Here is a 21313-nt window from a genome sequence, read left to right on the forward strand (position 1 = left end):
TGTCACACAGAATGGCCCCCCCAAAGATTGAACTCAAAACCCTAGGTTTAGCAGGCCGTTGATTTCACGGAGGGAGGGGGAAGCAAATGAATACAGAACAAATCTGGTCCATCTATTTTTTACATCTTAAGCTGGTAGCAGACGGTGCAGCATGATTGATAGCCATCGGCATCTTCTGGGTGCTTGGCAGAAAATGATGTACTAGGACTGATAGCCATCATCGTCAAGAATCAGGTGCCCAGAGTGGAAAGTTTGGTGCAGTATTTCTTAGAGGAAGCTGCTGAAGAATTTTCCCGGGTGCCTCTGATTGAACTCACTGAGGAGTACGACGACGACGGATACCAATCGTAATACACCATCCACTGCCAAAAGGCAAGGAGCTGCTGCTGTGTAGCAATGCAGCCCCACGTCTGCCAGCACCCAGATGACATATGGTGACGGTGAGCTGAGCTGAGCGGGCTCCATGCTTGCCGTGGTATGTCCTCTGCACAGGTAACCCAGGTAAAAAGGCACGAATCGATTGTCTGCCATTGCTCTGACGGAGGAGGAGGGGCCTGACGACATGTACCCAGAACCCCCCGCGACACTGTTTTTGCATCATCAGGCATTGGGATCTCAACCCAGAATTCCAATGGGCAGTGGAGACTGCGGGAACTGTGGGATAGCTACCCACAGTGCAACGCTCCGGAAGTTGATGCTAGCTTCGGTACTGTGGACGCGGTCCGCCGACTTAATGCACTTAGAGCATTTTATGTGGGGACACACACAATCGACTGTATAAAACCGATATCTATAAAACTGGCTTCTATAAATTCGACCTAATTTCATAGTGTAGACATACCCTTAGGCCCTGCTTCAGGTCTTACTCTTTCAGAAAGATCTGCACAGTACCTGCTTGCCTTAAAGGTGTAGTCCCATTGAATAGGACAGTTCGTGCAAGTAAGGCGTTTGGCCCTCTCTAAACAAGTAGCATAGTCACTGTTTACAGGGAGAACTTTAGAATCCAGTCAAAGTTAGACAGCGATGTCATAGAGACTTTAGGAGAAGGTTCTAGAAAAGGTGCAACCGAAGAGAGAATCCATTAGAGGCAGATTGTTAGTGAAGTTGTTTGGTCAGAAACTAGTCAAGCAGTTAACAGAACCACTAAACCAGATAATGGAGGATGACCCTTCCACTGCGACTGCTCTGAGTCTATGCCAAATAATGTGAACTTTTTATTTCAACTACCCTGGGTCTGTACTAATCTTTCTTAATGGAGTACGATCTCATGGATTGCAGAAATTAGCCCGAACACAGGGACCAACACAGCGAAAGGAACAAAATAAAGCAGAGATTATATAAAATAAATAAAACAGCTTGTGATTTGGCAGCATTACTTAAACTGATACAGAGTAGGGAACCACATAATATCTTTCTGCTTTTCTGGATCATACATGTACAGACAATAATGCTCCTGTAAGGATATTTTTCTATATGCAAGTAGGTCAAATTATATTTCTGACCAACAAAGTGACATGATCTCTGGAATGAATGCAATGTTGAAGTGGAGATTTTAAATCCCAGGTTCTGTTCCCATGTTAGCTTTAATTTTATCTCTTAACGATGGTGAATAGGTTGAAATTGGGATTTAGCTTTGTTTGTTTTCAGGAATCCTTCCTACTATTTAAGATAGTTTCCTATGAATGTTATCTGATCCCAAACATCAGCCCCCAGAGTATAAGACTTCCCCACCTCTCCCCACAATAACATCCATCCTCCCAAACAGGTGCTAGCTACACCCCCCAATTTATCTAGACATGTCTTTTCTGTGGAAGTGGGGAAGCCCTGCATTATTTTACTCACTCTCCAACTGTACTGACTTTCCAGGGAGAGCACAGTCTTTTTGTGTTGCTGTACCAGGTTTCAGGACATTTTTAAATGCACTAGATTCTTGTTATGACTATGTGATCCAGATTTCCCTCTAGGGTGAGCTCATGTGCAGCAATGAACCCTGCTTAATAGACACTGCACAGAACGCAATCAGTGCCACTCCAAAGGCGATCCAGACACTTGACTGAGCACCTTGCTTCCTCACTGCTGCTTGCTATTGCTGTCAGGGAAAATGCCAAACCTTGCGCAGCCTTCTCCACTTCCCACCTCCTGCTACCAGCAGGAAAACTGGCACTGAACTCTCAGGGTCTCCCTACCTCCGGAAACCACTATGTAGTCCTTAATTCTGCTTACACTGGGATGACTGAATGCAAGCGGGAGTGTGAATGTGAGAGAAATGAGGCATGAGGGAGAGGTAACCACCATGGATGGCAGGTAACCAAAAAAGTATGGGAAGACGTCTGGTGGGAGAGGGAGGAAGGTGAACTGAAACTATTTAATTTTTTCAAATGCTCTGGCTTTCAGTGACTTTGGGCTGTGGCCCCAAGACTCCACTGAATTAAGCTACCTTCAGGATCTATGGATCACTGAACCAATTCAGGACTCTCCCTGCATCCCCAACTTCACAGTAAAACAAAGAAAAAAATCAGGGAACTCTGAGTCTACATAAGTCTGCAGACAGTTAATCAAGTTACTTTACCAGACAGATATCCACTACCTAACACTGATGACTTGCAGGATCGTGTACTTCTCCAAACTGGACCTGATTCAAGCTTAGCATTTAGCTGACTATATCCAGAACTCATTCATATCTCCTGAGAGTGGCCTAGATTCCTTAGTTGGTACACATTGCACTGGTATTTGCTGAAAACTGCACCCATGCCAGTGGGGGCTGCTGCACCCAAGGAAGTTCACCCTTGATGAAGAGAAGGCAATGTCTGTTTCTCTGCTCCCCCTGGCCCTCAGGGTTCTGCAGGGGGAGGACAGCTCTTTAAATACTTCTGTCGGGGCTGTATAGGAGCTCCACCAGCAAACGCCACATGAGAGAGGTGCTAAATTAGCATGTTACCCAAGTGCATTGGTGAAGACCAATCAATTTGTTATTCTCTTATTCTGATTATTTGCATTGCTTGAACTGATTTGCTGTTTTTATTATAACTGCCAGGTATCATGTGAAGTGATAACTGGCTTGTGACCAGACTCTAACCTACCACGGATAGCTTGGTCTATCTATATTTTAAAAATGTGTTTATTAATTTCCTATGAGCTTTTTGACTTTTAGAGAAGCCTGTGGGTTCAGATACTCCAGTGCTATCAAGATTTATTATAAATATACAAATTAGATCCATTTCTTTATAGGTTACACTAAGATTTGCTTTGGACAGATTGCAAATGCTTTCTACTCCTAGAAGAATTCAAGTTAAAAAGGATCTAAAGTCTGTCAGCCTTTAACTATGTGTAATTGTATTTCAGTACTAGCTCTCATGTTAGTATAGATTCTGAAAATGTCATTTAGCTCTCTTCACAGAATGAGTTTAATACCCCGGCTTTTGAGTACATATGATGCTGCAGTGATGGTAACAAAGCATAAGCCTATCTTTTTTTAAACTGTGACTGCTTGTATTGTGGTACAATCTGAAGCCCGGTTTTTAAACATCGCTTTTGTGTCCTATTGTTCTCCTTAGGTTCCTTGTACATAGCCTGGGAGCTTCAAGAATTTAGAAAACTACCAAGAATGGATGGGTGACATATTGCTATCTAGATTCATGGCCTATGAACAGGGATAGAAAGAAGATAAAAATCTATATGATCAGCATGATGTGGGGAGAGCCCAGTTACTCAGCCATTGTAATTTATATTTAAAGATATACAGTAGGAGGATTCATGGAGCTCCATGAAACATTTTCAGGTAGGACTCAAAATTAAATTTTTAACTTCTGTAGAGTTGGGGTTTGGACATTCATTTTCTGTTACATTGTAATACAATCAGATGTCATGATTTTGTATTATTACGATTTAAGAAAAAAGTCCATATACAGTATGTTGTATATTTTTTTAAATGGTTACTTCAAATACTGGACATTGTACATAATTGGAAAACAGTGACTGAAAGTGTCAACAAAGTGCTGACCATTTAGAAAAACAAAATGTATTACTGTACAAAGTGTATTCCAACAGAGTCTGATTCAAAAATATTTATCTCAGTAATATTCTGAAGTCTGAAAGAAAACAAAAACCTCCCAGAACAAATGTATGTTAGTTGTTCAAACAAATCTATGTGTCAAGGCAGTGTAACTAGCTGCTATTTGACATTTAGTGGGTATTTAAAATTTGTCATAAAAAGGGAATGGGTGTCATAAAAAGAAATGCAAACAGGGTGCTCTAACATACTTTGAATTGCATCCACAGCATCATCCAAACTCTCAGATGCCAAATGCAGCCCTAGTGTAAGTGGATACAACTTGCAATAACTTCCGTGAGAGTTGACACTGCTTACACTAAGATTCGATTCCTGCCCCAGAGATTTCATAGTGGTATACGTCACACTCAGTTTACACATGCACTGAATGTTAAATTGGCACAAGTCACATTACTGGGGCACTTATATCCATTTTTCTACATTATACCCGAGGTGTAACTTACACTATAATTTATTTCATTGCTGAATTTGGTCCAGTATTTGCATTTACATCAACTAGAGTAAAATCACAAGAGAGCAAACTGGAAAAATAAAAGTAGGGGTATGCCCAACTCTGCCCACTTGAAATGGCATGGGGAGGTGTCAGCCACAGTCCATTGTGCAGATCTCCACGTCGGCTAGCCTATGGCATACAAAGCACGGCCGCATGAGTTTGGCATGTCTGGGGTTGGCAACACTGCGTAACCGCCCTCCCAGACTACAAATCCCAGCATGCAATGCTTCACCTTGCTCCCGGCTGTGCATAGGACTGATGGGAATCGTTGTGGCGCACTGCATGCTGGGACTTGTAGTCTCCATCCGGAAAACCGCATTGTCTCCCTCTTTGCGCGGGTGCTGCGTTTTGTTGTTCCGTTCTTCTGGCCCCAGGGCTGTGCCGTGCCATGGAAGGCTGGCGGGTGTCCTGGCAACAGAGCCTAGCCAGCCCTTTTCCTGCTGTCCCTGAAGCAGGGAGTAGGGGATGTAGCAGCTGCTGCTAGGTGTGGGTGGGGGACAGGCTGCACATAGCCCTGCACCCTCCCCACTGCTGCAGCCACCCCAGCCCTCTCCTCCTCTGCCTCCCCCTTTCACCAGCCTGTGGATAAACAAAAGGAGGATACTATCTCCACCCTGCTCCTTGCCTGTATCTCACAGCTCTCCATGCGGAGGGAGCATATTTAGGGTGTTAGGGCAGGAGAGGTAGACACACACACACAGACTGCAAGAGGAATGATGCTTGAATCCATCCGTGTCACTGGTGAGTATTACTATTCATTATTACCATTAGCTTTCAATCCTTCCCTTCGCATCCTACAGCAGGAAAGCAACAGTTTAAGCAGGTAAAGTGATAAAAATGGCATAAAATACCCCCTCTCCCCATTAAATTATTAAATAACTGTTAATATTTAGTTTCTGATGTGCCTTCTGTCGTCCCCTGATGAAGTTGGGATGCTGCACTGTTATAATGAATAACGATCACATTGGAATAAAGCAATAGAAAAAAAACCCCAAAATTAAATACTAAATGACTCATAATTTTGTTCATGAAGTGGCCATCTCCCACCTGCTGATATATGTTCTAGGGCACAGCCTTGCAAAAATATAAACATTTCCTAGCAACATCAATTAAAATGACATCAAAACAGAAAAAAAAAACCCTGTAAAATGGCAACCAAATAAAATGCTAAATGATCTCACTTAGTTTATAAACCCCTCACTTCCCGGGTGTTCAGTGACAAGGTGAGTTGGGGAGCTGCACACCTAAACAGCTTAAATTTAAAGAGAAAAGGGAGAGAACAAAGGAGGAAATGTAAAAAATCAAATAAAACACTAAAGAATGCTAATAATTTTGTTTATGAGGCACCCTTCAATCCTAAGAAGTTGTAGAATTAAAATGTAACTACAGCATTTTAATGAAAACAAAAGAGAGGTAACAAAAGAAGCAAATAAAGCATTAAAAAATAGTAAAAATTATTGACAATTATTTCTTCAGTATCTTTCTGATCCCTTTGCCACTAATATGCTTAGAAAACTGTGCAAACAGTTACTATATAAAAACATCAATAATAGAGAAAGCAGCATAGACTATAAATACCAATTAAAAAACTACTACATAATAAATGCATGATATAGGAATAATGTCTATATAGGAATATGTACAGTACTGTATACAATTACTTTTAAACTACAGGACTATCCCATTAACTTCTTGTAGTTTGAAACTAGTTTTGTTTTTCCCCATACAATTTCTTTGTTAAAAGATAGTCATTTTGTACATCATTTCTTAAAGTGCTTGTGGCCAATACAACCCACCACTGGGAAACCTGTCCAGCAATGAGGGGGCATGATGGAGTTGATTGTAAGTGCACTGTCACAAGACATTGTTATGCTCATTATTAGGATTTCTTTTAATTAGAATTAACCTGAGTAGCTTTATAGGCTTTTTAAATGTGTATGGCTTCAGATTTGTAGTGGCACTGTCAGTTGAGGGATGATGACTTGGGAGTTAAAGGAATAGAAATAAGGATTACAGGGGAGAATAGATGAAGTCTCCCCTAGAAACGTACAGTAATAATAATAACAACCTTAAATTATAGTTAACTGTGAAGGTATTGCTTTTGGGTTCTGAGTCTGCTACTGAATCTGAATATCATAAATGACCTGGAAAAATGGGTAAAAAGTGAGGTGACAAAGTTTGCAGATGATATAAAATTACTCAAGATTGCAGTCAGCTTTGAACTTAACTAAAAGTTAAAAGGAATCTGGGTGACTGTGCAAGAAAATGGCAGATGAAATTCAGTATTGATAAATGCAAAGCAATGCACCTAGAGAACATAATCCAAATGACGGGGTCTAAATTAGCTGTTACCACTCAGGAAAGAGATCTTGGAGTCATTGTGGGTTGTTCTCTGAAAAGTTCTGCATAATGTGTAGCAGCAGTCACAACAGTTAACAGAATGTTAAGAACCATTAGGAAAGGGATAGATAATACAACAGAATATATCATAATGCCACTACATAAATCCATGGTACACTCACAACCTGAATACTGTGTGCAGTTCTGGGCACCAATCTCCAAAAAGATATTAGAATAGGAGAAAGTACAGAGAAAGGAAACAAAAATGATTACAGGAGTGGAACAGCCTCCATATGAGGAGAGATGAAAAAGTCTGCGACTGTTCATCTTAAAAAAAGAGATCGCTAAGGGGGTATACATAGAGGTCTATAAACTCAGGAATGGTGTGGAGAAAGTGAATAAGGAAGTGTTATTTACCCTTTCACACATAACAAGTATCGGGGTCTCCCAATGAAATTAATAGGCCAGTAGGTTTAAAACAAACAAAAGAAAGTACTTCATACAACATACAGTCAACCTGTGGAACTCATTGCCAAGGGATGTTGTCAAGGCCAGAAGTATATACGAGTTGAAAAAAGAACTAGATAAGTTCATGGAGGATAGGTCCATCAATGGCTATTAGCCAAGATATCAGGGATGCAATTTGATGCTCTGGGTGTCACTAAACCTATGACTGCCAGAAGATGGGTCTGAACAACACTCGATAAGTTGTCCTGTTCTGTTCATTTCCTCTGAAGCATCTGGCACTGGCCACTAATGCTGGACCAGATGGACCATTGGTCTTACCCAGAGTGGTCATTCTTATGAAACTCTGTGCCTCAATGGAACCCAGTTGAAGCCACTGGGCTGAAACTTACCCTTGCAGCAAAACTTGTAGTTTTAATATAAAAATACACTTGGAATAGCAGATAGTAGGTTGCAAGATACAAATGTAAGTGGAATTTTTAAAGAATCATACAACCAGCGTTGACTTCTAAAATTTAATTTTGCAGGCATTTCGTGACACAGAGTAGACCCTGTAGATAGGCAGTAATCTGTTTTAATGTATGAGCTATTGTGATGGCATGAAAATTAGCCATTATGCATGCTCAGTAGAATTATTCTTTTTATTGAGCTTACTGACAAGCTGTACAATTAAAAACCAGTTTCAGTCAATGGCAGAGCTGGTCACACCGCCTATATGGCTAAGGTTTCCCGACACTTTCCATTGTAAGACCCACATTGTGAGCCTCCGGAAAAAAAATCTCACTTCACACAGATAGAGACTAAGCAGACATGAGAGTGTCTTGGAAACTTGTAAAGTTGTCTAAAAATGCTAAGTATCTGAAAAATGTGGTCCTAGGTGTGTCAGATTGTGCACCCAAAATTAGTGGACATTTGACAATTTTGGCTTTAATTTCTCTGTGCTACAGTTCCCCAGCTGTAAAATGGGAATAATTCCACCATCTAATCTCACAGTGGTATTGTGAAGAGAAATTAATTAATGTCTGTAAGCACCCGGATACTACCATTGTGACAGCACTATAGAAATGCCTAGGAGGAAATTGATAATTTGGTATTAAGTGCAGGGTTAGGATGGTGTGCATTAAATAATTCCTGAGGCTTACTGAATGAGGAGTGTAAAAAGAAATATTGACTAAATACACATAATTATACATATAATTCACATTTATAAAGACTATCATAATGCAGATGCACATGGAGGCTGAATTCAGGTTGCACAGGCATCTTTTGAGTTCTTTACTTTGCAACCCAATCGTTCTTCTAACATAGTTTTCCCCCTCCCCCCCATGTCATATGTACTATATATGCACCTATACATATGAAGTCTCTGTAGATTGTAAATTCTTCTTGTAGAGATCATGGAGCAGCTTCATCACCAGGACAGGGAATAAGTGGAGGTGGCTGAAGCCTACCCTCTTCATGGTCAACCAGAGTCCTGCACGGACCCCGTGTAGATTAGGGCAGCCTAGAAGGCCACCTTAAGTTATGTCCCTGTTTCAGCAGCCCCTGTAAGCTTTTGCACGGATACAGAATCACCAGAATGCAGGTCTGCCTTAGCCATACTCACCCAATACATCACTGTTCCACCTCAGAATGCTCCCTATAGTGGGGGGCACCAGGTCATTCTATGCTTTGCATAGGGTTCTCCAGTACTGGGGCTGTTCCCCAGAGAGGCCTTATACTTGCCCTAGGGCAGTGACTCACATCCTGTGTCTTCATATATGCTTTTACAGAGCCAAACACTGTTTGTTTATTGCACCCATCCTTGGATCAGTCTCCCCCTTGCTTACTGCAGAGATTGGTTGCTACTGCAATATAATTTATAAATAATGAGTCAGCTGGAATATGTTTATCATTATAAGAAAAGGATGGCCAGAAAGGATTTTTTTGTTGTCACAGTGCTGCAAACCATGGTCACTGAGCACCACAGTGAAAGAGGGTTTAGGAGTCAGAAACTGTCATTTGAGCTAAATAAGAATACGGTGCACATATACATTTATGATATTGCACAGCCATCAGAATTTTGATTCTGCAGCCCTCTGCACAAATAATGCACGTTAGCTTGAGTCTTCAATGCAGTCAGAGCATGTACCATCTATTAAATGTTCATGACAAATACTGAATTGTTTACAAGTTTAAAAATACCCAAAAAACACAACTGCAAATTTGTGGGATGAGTTAGAGGGCGGACATCAGTCCTAAAGACATTAGTGAGATATCTTCCCTACAACTTTTAGACTTTTGCTACTTTATTATTTTGTAAATGAATTGCTGTAAACTACTTGGCCTTTCTCCAAAATAGACAGCCAAACACATGATGTTATTGTGTGTGGTTGCTGTTATTGAATGGGAAAAAAAATCATATTAGGGTAACTTATTGAGAGTCATGCTCTAAAATAACAGTCACAAAATTAAAAAAAATCAGGGCCCTATCTTTACCTTCCCACAATTAAACACACAGGAGGGTGGGCTGGAGAAGAAATCTTTCTGAGGACCTCCGTGCAAAGATTTCCCCCAAAATCAGTACAGTGAGTGGGACAGAATTTGCCTCTTATGCAGCAAAGGCCACTCTCCCTGTGTGCCATGCAGCCTAATTCCACAGGGGATCATTACACAAACTAAAAAACTATTTCCCCATGCTAATTTCCCCCCCTGCTGTTACTCACACCTTCTTGTCAACTGTTTGAAATGGGCCATCCTGATTATCACTACAAAGGTTTTTTTTCTGCTGATAATAGCCTACCTTAATTGATTAGTCTCATTAGAGTTGGTATGGCAACACCCATCTTTTCATGTTCTCTCTCTCTCTCTATGTATATCATCTATCTTCCTACTGTATTTTCCACTCCATGCATCTGATGAAGTGGAAAGCTTATGCCCAAATAAATTTGTTAGTCTCTAAGATGCCACAAGTACTGCTCGTTCTTTTTAATGTAATAAATGACATGCCAGTTTCTAGATGTTGAAAGCAAATCGTTTCAGTAAGATATGATATGAAATTTAAATCTATATTAATAATTTCTAATAACCTCCAACAAATATTTGCTGCCACTGTGTTTCTACATGATCTGAAGCTAGGCATAGGCTAAAATAAATGCAGTTTATAAATGCAAAATATATGTTAATGCTACATTTTGATGAGGTCCTACATACACAAATAACGAAAGGCAGAATTATGTTTTTTTCCCCACAACAACCACAACTCATCCCCAGTCTTGGGCCTGAGTCTCTTTTTGCAGTGGGATAAATCACATGTAACTCCACTTAAGTAAATGGAGTTATAGTAGTATAAAACCATTGTAAGAGAAATCAGAATTAAGTCCCGTATATTTTCTATTGCTATACAGTGTATGGTGTTGATTTTCATGCTGTGCCATGAACCTTCAGTGTGCCTGAGCTGTAGCTGCTGTAGGAATCCTGACAGTTTCCTGACTTGGTTGTTAAGAACTCAGCCATAATATTGCAGAAAGTATTTCACATTTAATTGTAGGTTGGTTATAAAAGCAGGAAAAGGGGAATAAGGAGAAAACTACCCAGTCAGTGTGCAAGTTGATCCACAGGTGTTAAGAAAGGACTGCACAATTGGGTAGGGCCTCAATGTTTGCAGCTGCTGTGTGTTGCAGAGGGGAGCAAAAAACATGGAGAAAGCCAAACTGGGATAATGTGGTTTTAATAGATTCTTAATGTTTTTTTGTCAGAGGTATTATGTTTTTGTGATATAGTTGCTGGGTATTGTGCAGTGGGATCAACTGAGAGAACCTGTGTGTATATCACATAGTTTTAGAGAGGTCATCAGAGCTGCCCAGAGTCTGGAACAGTTGCTCTTTTTAATTTTATTTTCTGTTGTATAAATTGAAATAAATAAAATAAAGTCAGGAAATTCATAATTATACTTCTGAGAACAGTTGAAACTTGGTCCCCTTGCATGTAAATGGTAGGGCATCAAAGTTGGTACCATGTACAATAATGTGATATACAGTATGGTGTCAACTCTTCACCTATGTGTGAGGGGGCCAATTTATTGGATTTTAATCTTAATATTAACAGTTTTGTATTTAAAACAGGCAACCTCTTGTGGATTCTGTTTAATAGTACTGGATTTCTTAGAAGCCAACTCATTTTTTGATTGGATAAAGCTATTTGTTGGTAGGCTGCAGTTGGATTTAAAACAATGTAGTATACCCTTCACCACACAAATCCCTACAACATGTGAATATACTTCAGCAACCATCTTACTTTTATACTTGTTTATATTTTACAAATCCTGATTTGTTTTTATATGGTTTCAAAGAGAAGCAAAGAAGTTCCTTTAATTGTAGATTAGATAACACATACCAATGAAATGGATTGTCATACATCATTTTATTTTGTTGATTCAAGGCCACATCATCAAGCTAGTAGAAATTCATAGGAGGGTATTACCATGTTTTGCTTTTCTAAGTTACTCTCTTTACTAAATACTTCAACATTTAAAAAAAAAAAAAAAACCTCAACAACCCCAACAATTGACTGGAATTGTTTTACATTTTCAAGGCTCTCTGCAACACAAAGCACTAGAGAAGCATTTTACTTTCACATGAAAGCCAAGATTAGCTTTATTTTTATTGGGGTTTTCTGCCTTAGGCTTTGTGGTCCCCAAAGGCAACCTCTGTGTGCACATCTATCACATACAAGGTGAAATTCATCCCTGTGGGGAGTACCAGCTTATGGCCTATGCACCACTTATGGCCCCTTGAATCCTATTTTGAGTACTTAAATGGAACTTAAATGGTGCAGAGGCCTAGAAACAGATTTCCATGAGTGCTCAGCACCCCCATTTGGGGCTAGGTTTTCAAACACCTAACCAAAATGGTGAGATTTCAAAAGTGCTCAGCCAGGACTGGCTCCAGGCACCAGCTTGGCAAGCAGGTGCTTGGGGCGGCCTCTCCAGAGAGGGGCGGCAGATCCAGCTATTCAGCGGCAATTCGGCGGACGGACCTTCACTCCCGCTGAGAGCGAAGGACCTTCCGCCGAATTGCCACCGCAGATCGTGATCGCGGCTTTTTTTGGGGGGGGAGGCTGCTTTGGGCGGCCAAAACCCTGGAGCCGGCCCTGTGCCCAGCACCAGGTTGTTCTTATTGAGAGCAATGAGAAAAATGCTGGGTTTTGAAAATCTGGCCACTTTGTGTAGGTGCCTGAATGGGAATGGAGCTGCCCTAGATACACATTTCCCATTTCTGTGCCTAAATTATAAGGATCCATGGAATGGAGGATATGGCCCTGAGTATGCACAGAGTTAAACTTAGTAAAAACCTCGGGACTTGGTCCAGCGTTAGACATATCCAAGCTGTAATTAACTATATATACACACAATAATTATGCTCTAAATAGAACATTAACAAAGGGATCATTAAATCCCTCAAAGGTAACTGAATCAATAATTTAATTCCAGATTTATTTTCCTACTAAAATTAGACTTGGCTCTCAGAACAAATGAGACAAAAAAATAACACCATACCACTATGTAAGTTTTGATGCTTTATGAATTCATTTTAATCTTTCATACTGTACGAAATCCTGTTCTTCAGTGCTACTTGGGATACTGGTGCAAGCAGGAAACAGATCAATGTACTGTGGTCTCGTGTACATTGTACATTCATGCAAAAAATATCTAGAAATGCGGGGGAGGGGAAATACCACACACAGTCTTGGAGCGTCCTTCCAACACTGAAAGGATGAAGTTAGACATGCAGTAGAACTTCAGAGTTACGAACTGACCGGTCAACCACACCCCTCATTTGGAACTAGAAGTACGCAATCAGGCGGCAGCAGAACCAAAAATAATAATAATAAAAAGCAAATACAGTACTTTGTTAAACATAAACTACTAAAAAAGAAAGGGAACATTTAAAAAAAAATTTGACAGATAAGGAAACTGTTTCTGTTCTTGTTTCAATATAATTAAGATGGTTAAAAGCAGAATTTTTCTTCTGCATAGTAAAGTTTCAAAGCTGTATTAAGTCAGTGTTCACTTGTAAACTTTTGAAAGAACAACCACAATGTTTTGTTCTGAGTTACGAACAGTTCAGAGTTACGAACAACCTCCATTCCTGAGGTGTTTGTAACTCTGAGATTCTACTGTATTCGGTTATTTTCCCTGTTCTGACAAGCAGATATTAGTAAGATTAGTTTTGCTTTATGGTCCATTTGAGAGGCTTCCTTTACGCTTGGCACAGAGAAGGCTTCAGGGCATTACAGTTCAAGTTTAATAAGCTCAGTTTAATCAATGCAGGACAGACTGCTTATCTAGCTTATTTTGCTTTGGTGTATACTGTAGTGGTGTGAGAAATCACAATTCTCAGCACAAAGAAAACAATATCAGGTATCAGTCCCACAGAGTATGGTGCGGTCAGGATACTCTCCAGTGGGCTAAAGTTCACAAGCCACATTAGTACACATACATTTTGCTACACAATTAAAGGTACTTTTGGCAACAAGAAGAAAAGGATTGCTCTCATCTCTTTCTTGGGGAGAGGGTGAAAGGAGGAAGGTATAGAAACCTACCTTCAGGCATTTATTAAATCTAACAGTGTGAGGCTCTTTGCCTTTAATAAAGGTGGATGCTGTTTAAGGGCAAGTTTTCCAAGTGACCTCAATGTAGTCTCTAAATGTGGGAGTGCCAATCTAAGTGCTGGATCATGTGAAATCTTAAACAAAATTTTGGGCACACAGTTTTGGTTGTGCATGCAAAACTGAAAGTGTATATTTACTGACCACGTTTGAAAATTTAGCCACAGTATATACAAAACAATTAAATTCCAGCTATCTAACAGTGGAAATTTGTCACCTTCACTATGAAGGTAACCAAAACAGTGTTGGGGTAGAGAAGGGTTTTCTATTGCTACAATGGAAGTGATTCCTTGGAACTGAAATAGCATGTCACAAGCATGTCTAAGAAATGATAAATGTGAAATAGAAGTAAAATGCAGAAAACAGCCCAAAATAAAATACAACCCCAGAGATTCTTGTATAGAGTGACCATATAGCAAGTGTGAAAAATCGTGACACTTTTATTTTCGGGGGAATAGTTGCTTATAGAAGACAAAGCCCCTAATACTGGGACGGTCCTGATAATATCGGGACGTCTGGTCACCCTACCCTTGCATCAATCTAATATGTGCCTATTTGGGGATGCACGTGCCAATGGAGATTTTGGATCTAAGATTAAGTACTACTGTCAGGGCAATCCATTAATGGATCACCCAATTGTCTGCCAATCTCTGCACCACACAGGGCAGCAGCAGCAAACAATCCGAATCCTGCTGTGACTATCATGCATATGTGGGTTTTGCAGTCTGGGCTATAGATTCCCAGATCCATACAGCTCAAATATATGGTAAATGTTTCACCAACTGCATCATTCCCCTCTTAAAGGGTTGCCAACCCTCTGGGATTGTCTGTCATGTGATGAAACCTCCAGGAATGCATCCAACCAAAATTGGCAACCTACCCTCTTAGTCCGTTAGGCCCTGCAGAAGCCCACCTGTAGTGCTGAGGATCTGCTTGGGAGGAGTGGATAGGGCCAGTGAACTAACTCCACGAGGAATCAGCACAGATGCTACATATGGATGGAGACTGTATTAACTTTTATGTGCAGCTGCTTGGCACTGTAGAGATTCCCTCCTCCCTGAGGGATGTCACAGGGGAAGGAACCATCTGCAGAGTTGAAGCCAGCAGGGCTCCAAGCCATTAGGGCTGCACTTGCCACACAGCCCAGCAAGGGGACAAGGGACTCTCTTAGTGAAAGTGGATTTAACACAGTCTGTAGGCGTGTAGGGGTGTGTGGCCATCCTTTGCTGTCAATCTCTGAGGGAGGCCACACCTCTTTGCTGTCACGCTCCTGGAGTAGCAGTCTATCAAAGGGGGGAAATTAGCAGTCTCTTGGGCTCAACCCTCAGGAAAGGGAGAGCAGCGAATGATTCCAGGGCCCAAGCCCTTAGGTGAGACTGGGCTCCAAACAGTTCGAGTTCCCGCCCTCAAGCAGGGTAAAGTATTTAGGGACAGTGCAGGGACCCAGGCCCCTGGGCAGGGCAAGGCACCTTGCAGTCTAGTACTCTAGACCTCAGGCAGGGGCGAGCACCAACCGGTCAAGGGGCCCACACAAGGGGCAAGCACCAACAACAGTCTATGGGCTCTGGCAAGGGAGGAGTGCCAAGCAGAGTTTATGGGGCTCAGGCGAGGGTGTCTGAGGAGCACAGACCTCCCAACCTAATGGGGGGAGTACTGCTCCCACCCCAGGTGGGGTAGCAAGGGAGACATGTGCCCACTCAGCTCCACCACATCCCAGGGCAGAGTAGTCTGTCACTGGGTCAGCAAGGACTCCATCCACAAAACACTGACTGTGTCTCCAGCAGCACCACAGCCAGACGGTAATCTGGTTCCCCTGGGCTGCTTCCTGTACTCCCCATTAGGTGTACCTGCATCCAAGGGTCGTCCTCCATCTCCCCAGGGTACACTGCAAGCAGCAGTCCCAGCAACTCCTCGGTGTCAGGCATGTCTGGCTGTTCGGGTAGGTCAGGGGCCTCCTGCACAGAAGTCTCCTGCGGGCTTGGGCTCCAGCAGCAAGCAGGGCATATCTGTCTCCCTCAACAGTTCCCATTCAACTGAGCTACAAGGCCCGTCTTTTATACTTCCTGTTCTTGTCCCGCCTCTCTGCTTCTGGTGTGGACTTCCTGGTTCCGCCCACCAGGGTGTGTGTGGCCCTCTCTCACTGTCAATCTCCGAGGGAGGCCACACTTCTTTGCTACACAGTCCTTAAGGAACTTTATTTGCTTGATGAATTTAGTTTAGTTTGTCGTGTTTATACTTTAAAGTACATTTTTTTAAACCCAGCTGAGTGTTGATATTGTACAGCTTTGAGTAGAAGTTTTGAAAATATGGGGTTAAGTTCCTTAGAAATGGCTTTGGTACTAATTGATCTCTTTTCTTAATAGTCTTTATTTAAGTGATAGCTGATAAACCGCCTGGCAACTAAAAATGTGAGTTTGGGGAAACATACTAAATACCTGAATATACCCTACCATTTCTGTCGAGTTGAAATTTGTTCACAGGGGCTGGCACATCCTAGATATTCCTCACCTCTCTGGGCGCTTATTCTGGGGAGTTTTCTGGAGAGGGACAGTTTCTTTATAGGTAGGGCACTTTGGTTTTGGTTATTTTAATTTTTGCCAGGAATTTATTGGTGTTTATTACTACAACAATAAAAACAGGTGAAAATTGGTGGAAAAAAACTATTAATATTTTTTTCTGGGTAAATATTGGGGTTTATTTTGGTAGACGGAAGGACGGGGGGAAGTATTCAGTAGATTAATGCTCTGATTAATGGAATTCAATGTGGTTTGCTGCAGAACTAAAACAAAACTAAAAACACAATGCCACCTCTGACTTTAAAAAGCAATGCATTTCTAATCCCCAAATAAAAACGTTCATTTGAATAAACAGTTTACTGCTGTAGACTTAGAACTATCAGCCTCTAAATATCTGCATTTAATAATTGGGCCACACCATTTGCAGCACATACACTCAAGTTCATCCTTTTCTCCTGTTTTTTTTTTTTTTTTTTTTTAATTTCGAATACTTCCTTGTGTTCTGAAAGGTATTCTGATACAGATTTTTGTTTTCTTCTCATTTTAGTGTGTCAAATATTTAAACCGTTATCTGTTAACAGCTTGAAATGTGTACATGATGGGTATGAGATTCATCAGTACGTTCAGATGTGCATGCACTTCAGAGCTTGCATGCGTGCCTGTTTGTTTATTGTGTGTACCTTCCAGACTAATACATGTAGCCTTACTTCAACAGGTAGCTTTGCATATACATACAGACTAATGTATTATCATAATACATATATTTCATGCAATGTATTGTATTTTCCTGCTAAAACAAATTATTTTTTATATATTTGAATGATACAAAAGTAGGGTGAAAAACAAAACAAAACAAATAATACTTTTTGTAAAACATGGGATTTTTTCAGTCAAAATCGGTTTAAACTGAAAACAAAGGGGCTTATTTATAGGCTAGATTGCTAGCAGGCCTAACACAGCTGCTCAGTGGAAAAGGTAGTACTAAGGTACCCCTCACTCCATTGTGTGGTAACATTAGGACTGCTTGCATTGCAGCCTTGGCATTTGTGGCTTTCTCACACCAGGAGCAACTGGGCTGAGAGTAGCAGGTAGATGAGATCTGTGGTTCTGCCCCTACTATTCAATGTCTCGCAGAGCAGACTAGATGCACGTGGGAGAATAAATCACACTCTTAAAGGACTTTACACATTATTTTAGATCGACTTAGAATTACTTACTTTGCATCCTCGCGGCGCGGGATCGACAGCCGTGGCTCCCTCGTCGACTTTGCTTCCGCCTCTTGCTGAGCTGGAGTTCAGCAGTCGACGGGAGAGCGATCGGGGATCAATTTATCGCGTCTGCACTACATGCGATAAATCGATCCCCGATAGATCGATCGCTACCCGCCAATCCGGAGGGTAGTGTAGACGTAACCTGAGTTTGTACACCCATATTAGACAGATGGAGATGGAGATGGGCATAGTTGTTTGCATAGGTCCCGACTCTGTGGGTGCTCCGGGGCTGGAGCACCACAGAGAAAAATTGGTGGATGCTCTGCACCCACTAGCAGCTCCCCGCCCTCTTCCCCCCCCCTCGCTCCAGCTCACCTCTGCCTCCATCCGCCTCTGCATGCTGCGTGCCGTGTGCCCGTTTTTTCCCCCTCCCTCCCAGCGCTTGCACCGCGAAACAGCTGTTTCGCGTGGCAGGGAGGGAGAGGAAGGAGGGGAACATGGCACGCTCAGAGAAGAGGCAGAGACGGGATGGGGATTTGGGGAAGGGGTTGGAATGGGGGGCAGGGCAGGGGTGGGGAAAGGATGGAGTCAGGGCAGGGCCAGGGCCGGGGGGGGGGGGGCGTGAGCCCCCACCAGGGCCGGGGAAAGTTGGCGCCGATGGTTGCTTGTGCAAATTAGGCCTGAAATTCCACATCTAGCTTGTTTCACAATACATGCGAGCTCACACACCCAAACATGCATGCGCATGCACACACACACACATACACACACAGAGAGAAATGCCTGTTTCCTTTTATCTTAAAATCAAGATTGTCGTAAGGTAGTTGTAGTCATGTAAAGTTATTTTGTATTCAGATTCTGTGTTTCATACTTGTTATTCTGTTAGGTCCTAAGAATTGTATATTGTTTATGGTGTCATTACAGAACAGTCAGATTTGTTCTAGCTTTCTGTTTTCTTTTTTTTTTTTAAATGCAGAAAAACTTCACTGGCCTGAGCAAGAGCTCTCTAAAAAGTCAGTCTTAAATCCAGAAGAACATAAGCTGACCATTCAGAATGAAAGCAGTCTTCAGCATCTGTCCTCTGGAATCCTAAAGGATATTTTCACAACAGGAACCAGTAGCTACAATGTCCTTCTGCAAAGCAAAGAGGAGAAAAAACACCACTCTCAAAAGCTGTCATCTGCCTACCACAAGAGGCACAGAAAGTCCACCAAGTCTTCTACTACCTCGCGAAACAACGAGCACCGCAAGATCAAAGTCCCACTGCCTTTGCTCAGCAGTGGCTGGTATTGCACGAACAGGCAGCCATCCATCTTTATCGCTAGCCCAGTATCTAGCAGTGTAAAGTTTACACACAGTATTTCTGTTGCAGGGAACAGCATAGGACTGCCACCTCGACCCAAAAGCAAGGCTAAGAGACATTATTTTTCTAGTCTAACAAAGCCAAAGCAGCCTCAATTGTCAAAAAGCCATGGTAAAGAGGTAGATGTCTCTGGCCGAAAACTCTGTATACTAACTGCCATCAAGCCTTCCAATGTGGAAAAAGAGAAGATTAAATTCTTCAAGTCTGATTTTACCTATAATCCTCAATTTGAATATGCAAATCCTGCATTGCCAAATGTGTTAGCTAAGCACAGCCAAGCATCCAACAAGTTTCTTAAACAGGTATAGTTATTGTTACACATGCTCCTTATTCACTCCTCTTTGTAGTATTTTTTTCCACTTATAAAGACAGCATTTGGCTTTGTTTGCTGAGGTGAGAACATTCTTCATTATCTCATAACAGGCTACGTTAAAATAGAGTATGAAAATATGGCATTTGACAGAATACAAATTATATGCCACATTAGAAGTACTTAATGCACATCCCAATTATAGCAGCCTTTTCACTTTGAACGTGTTTTGATTTTAAAAATCTTTTTCAGGACTAAAGCACCTGAAACGTACTATCATAATCTATAACGGGTAGGCAACCTATGGCATGCGTGCCAAAGACGGCACGCAAGCTGATTTTCAGTGGCACTCTCCCTGCCTGGGTCATGGCCACTGGTCCAGGGGGCTCTGCATTTTAATTTAATTTTAAATGTAGCTTCTTAAACATTTTAAAAACCTTGTTTACTTTATATACAACAATAGTTTAGTTATATATTATAGACTTATAGAAAGAGACTTTCGAAAAACATTAAAATGTATTACTGGCACGCAAAACCTTAAATTAGAGTGAATGAATGGAGACTCGGCACACCACTTCTGAAAGGTTGCCGACCCCTGATCTATTAGGGTTACCATTTTTTAAAATAACAAAAAGAGGACACTCCAAGGGGCCCCGCCCCAACTCCGCCCCTTTCCCGAAGTCCCCGCCCCAACTCCGCCCCCTCCCCTGAACGCTCCACCCCCTGCTCCTCCCCCTCCCCTGCTTCCCGCGAATCAAATGTTTGCGGGAAGCCTGAAACAGGGAGGCAGCAGCAGGTAAGCTGGGGCGGGGGGGGTGCACGGAGGTGCGGCCCAGTCCGGCCCCCTGGCCAAGCAGCTCGGGCCTGGCTTGGCTCGGGCACTGGGGCGCCAGCTCCGGCCCGCCTCGGCCCCGGCGGTTCCAGCTCGGCTCGGACCCCGGGGCACCTGCCCCGGCCGAGCGGCTCTGGCCCCAGCGGCTCCGGCCCTGGGGCTCCATCCCCGGTTCCGGCGGAGTGCGCCAGCCCCGGCCCGCCCCGGCCCCGGCGGTTCCAGCTCGGCTTGAGCCCCGGGGCACCGGCCCCGGCCGAGCGGCTCCGGCCCGGCTCAGGCCCTAGGGCGCCGGCCCCAGTTCCAGCGGAGCGCGCTGGCCCCAGCCCGGCCCGGCCCGGGCGGCTCCAGCTCGGCTTGGGCCCCGGGCACCAGCCCCGGCCGAGCGGCTCCGGCCCGACTCGGCTCGGGCCCCGGGGCACTGGCCCTGGTTCCGGCCGAGCTCTCTGGCCCCGGCCGTGCGGCTCCGGCCCGCCCCAGCCCCGGCCCCGGCGGCTCCAGCTCGGCTCGGGCCCTGGGGCCTGGGCACTGGCCCCAGCCGAGCAGCTCTGGCCCTGGAGCACCGGCCGAGCGGCTCCGGCCCCGGCGACTCCAGCTCGGATCGGGCCTCGGGGCACTGGCCCGTCCGGCCCCGGCCCCGGCTCTGGCCGAGCGGTGCCGGCAGGCAGCCGAGCACCACCGGCCCCAGCGGCTCCGGCTCTGGCTCCAGTGCGGATCCAAACCGCACGACTCCTCCCTATTTTCCCGGACATGTCCGGCTTTTTGGAATTTCCCCCCGGACGGGGATTTGATGACCAAAAAGCCGGACATGTCCGGGAAAATCCGGACGTATCGTAACCCTAGATCTATAGGGATTTGCCCACAAAATGTTAATTACTAGATGTCTTTCTTTATTTCTTGTTTTCTTTGACTAGCCTGCTCTGTGGATCAAGATTTTACTATAACATTTTGTAGCTCTAACCCCATTTACAGCATGAAAGGGGCCACATAGTAATTACTTTTTTTGTATATGTTTCAAGGAGGCGCTGGAGGGAGGGAAGTAGGGAGGGAGGGAAAGAGCCTAGAAAAT

General features: G+C 43.2%; 1 protein-coding gene across 2 annotated transcripts in view; it reads left to right on the top strand.

The window, feature by feature from the left end:
- The first annotated feature begins 4888 nt into the window (after positions 1-4888).
- MATCAP2 (microtubule associated tyrosine carboxypeptidase 2) overlaps positions 4889-21313 on the top strand; it is a 47249-nt gene continuing 30824 nt past the window's right edge. For both annotated transcript variants that reach the window (XM_054020340.1, XM_054020341.1), the window contains exons 1-2: positions 4889-5303; positions 18719-19407. In XM_054020340.1, coding sequence (XP_053876315.1) covers positions 5276-5303; positions 18719-19407 — 717 coding nt within the window. In that variant the 5' untranslated portion in view covers positions 4889-5275. The remainder of the gene's footprint in view (positions 5304-18718; positions 19408-21313) is intronic.

The sequence above is a fragment of the Malaclemys terrapin genome, chromosome 2 (assembly GCF_027887155.1).
Source record: "Malaclemys terrapin pileata isolate rMalTer1 chromosome 2, rMalTer1.hap1, whole genome shotgun sequence".
Classification (NCBI taxonomy): Eukaryota; Metazoa; Chordata; order Testudines; family Emydidae; genus Malaclemys; species Malaclemys terrapin.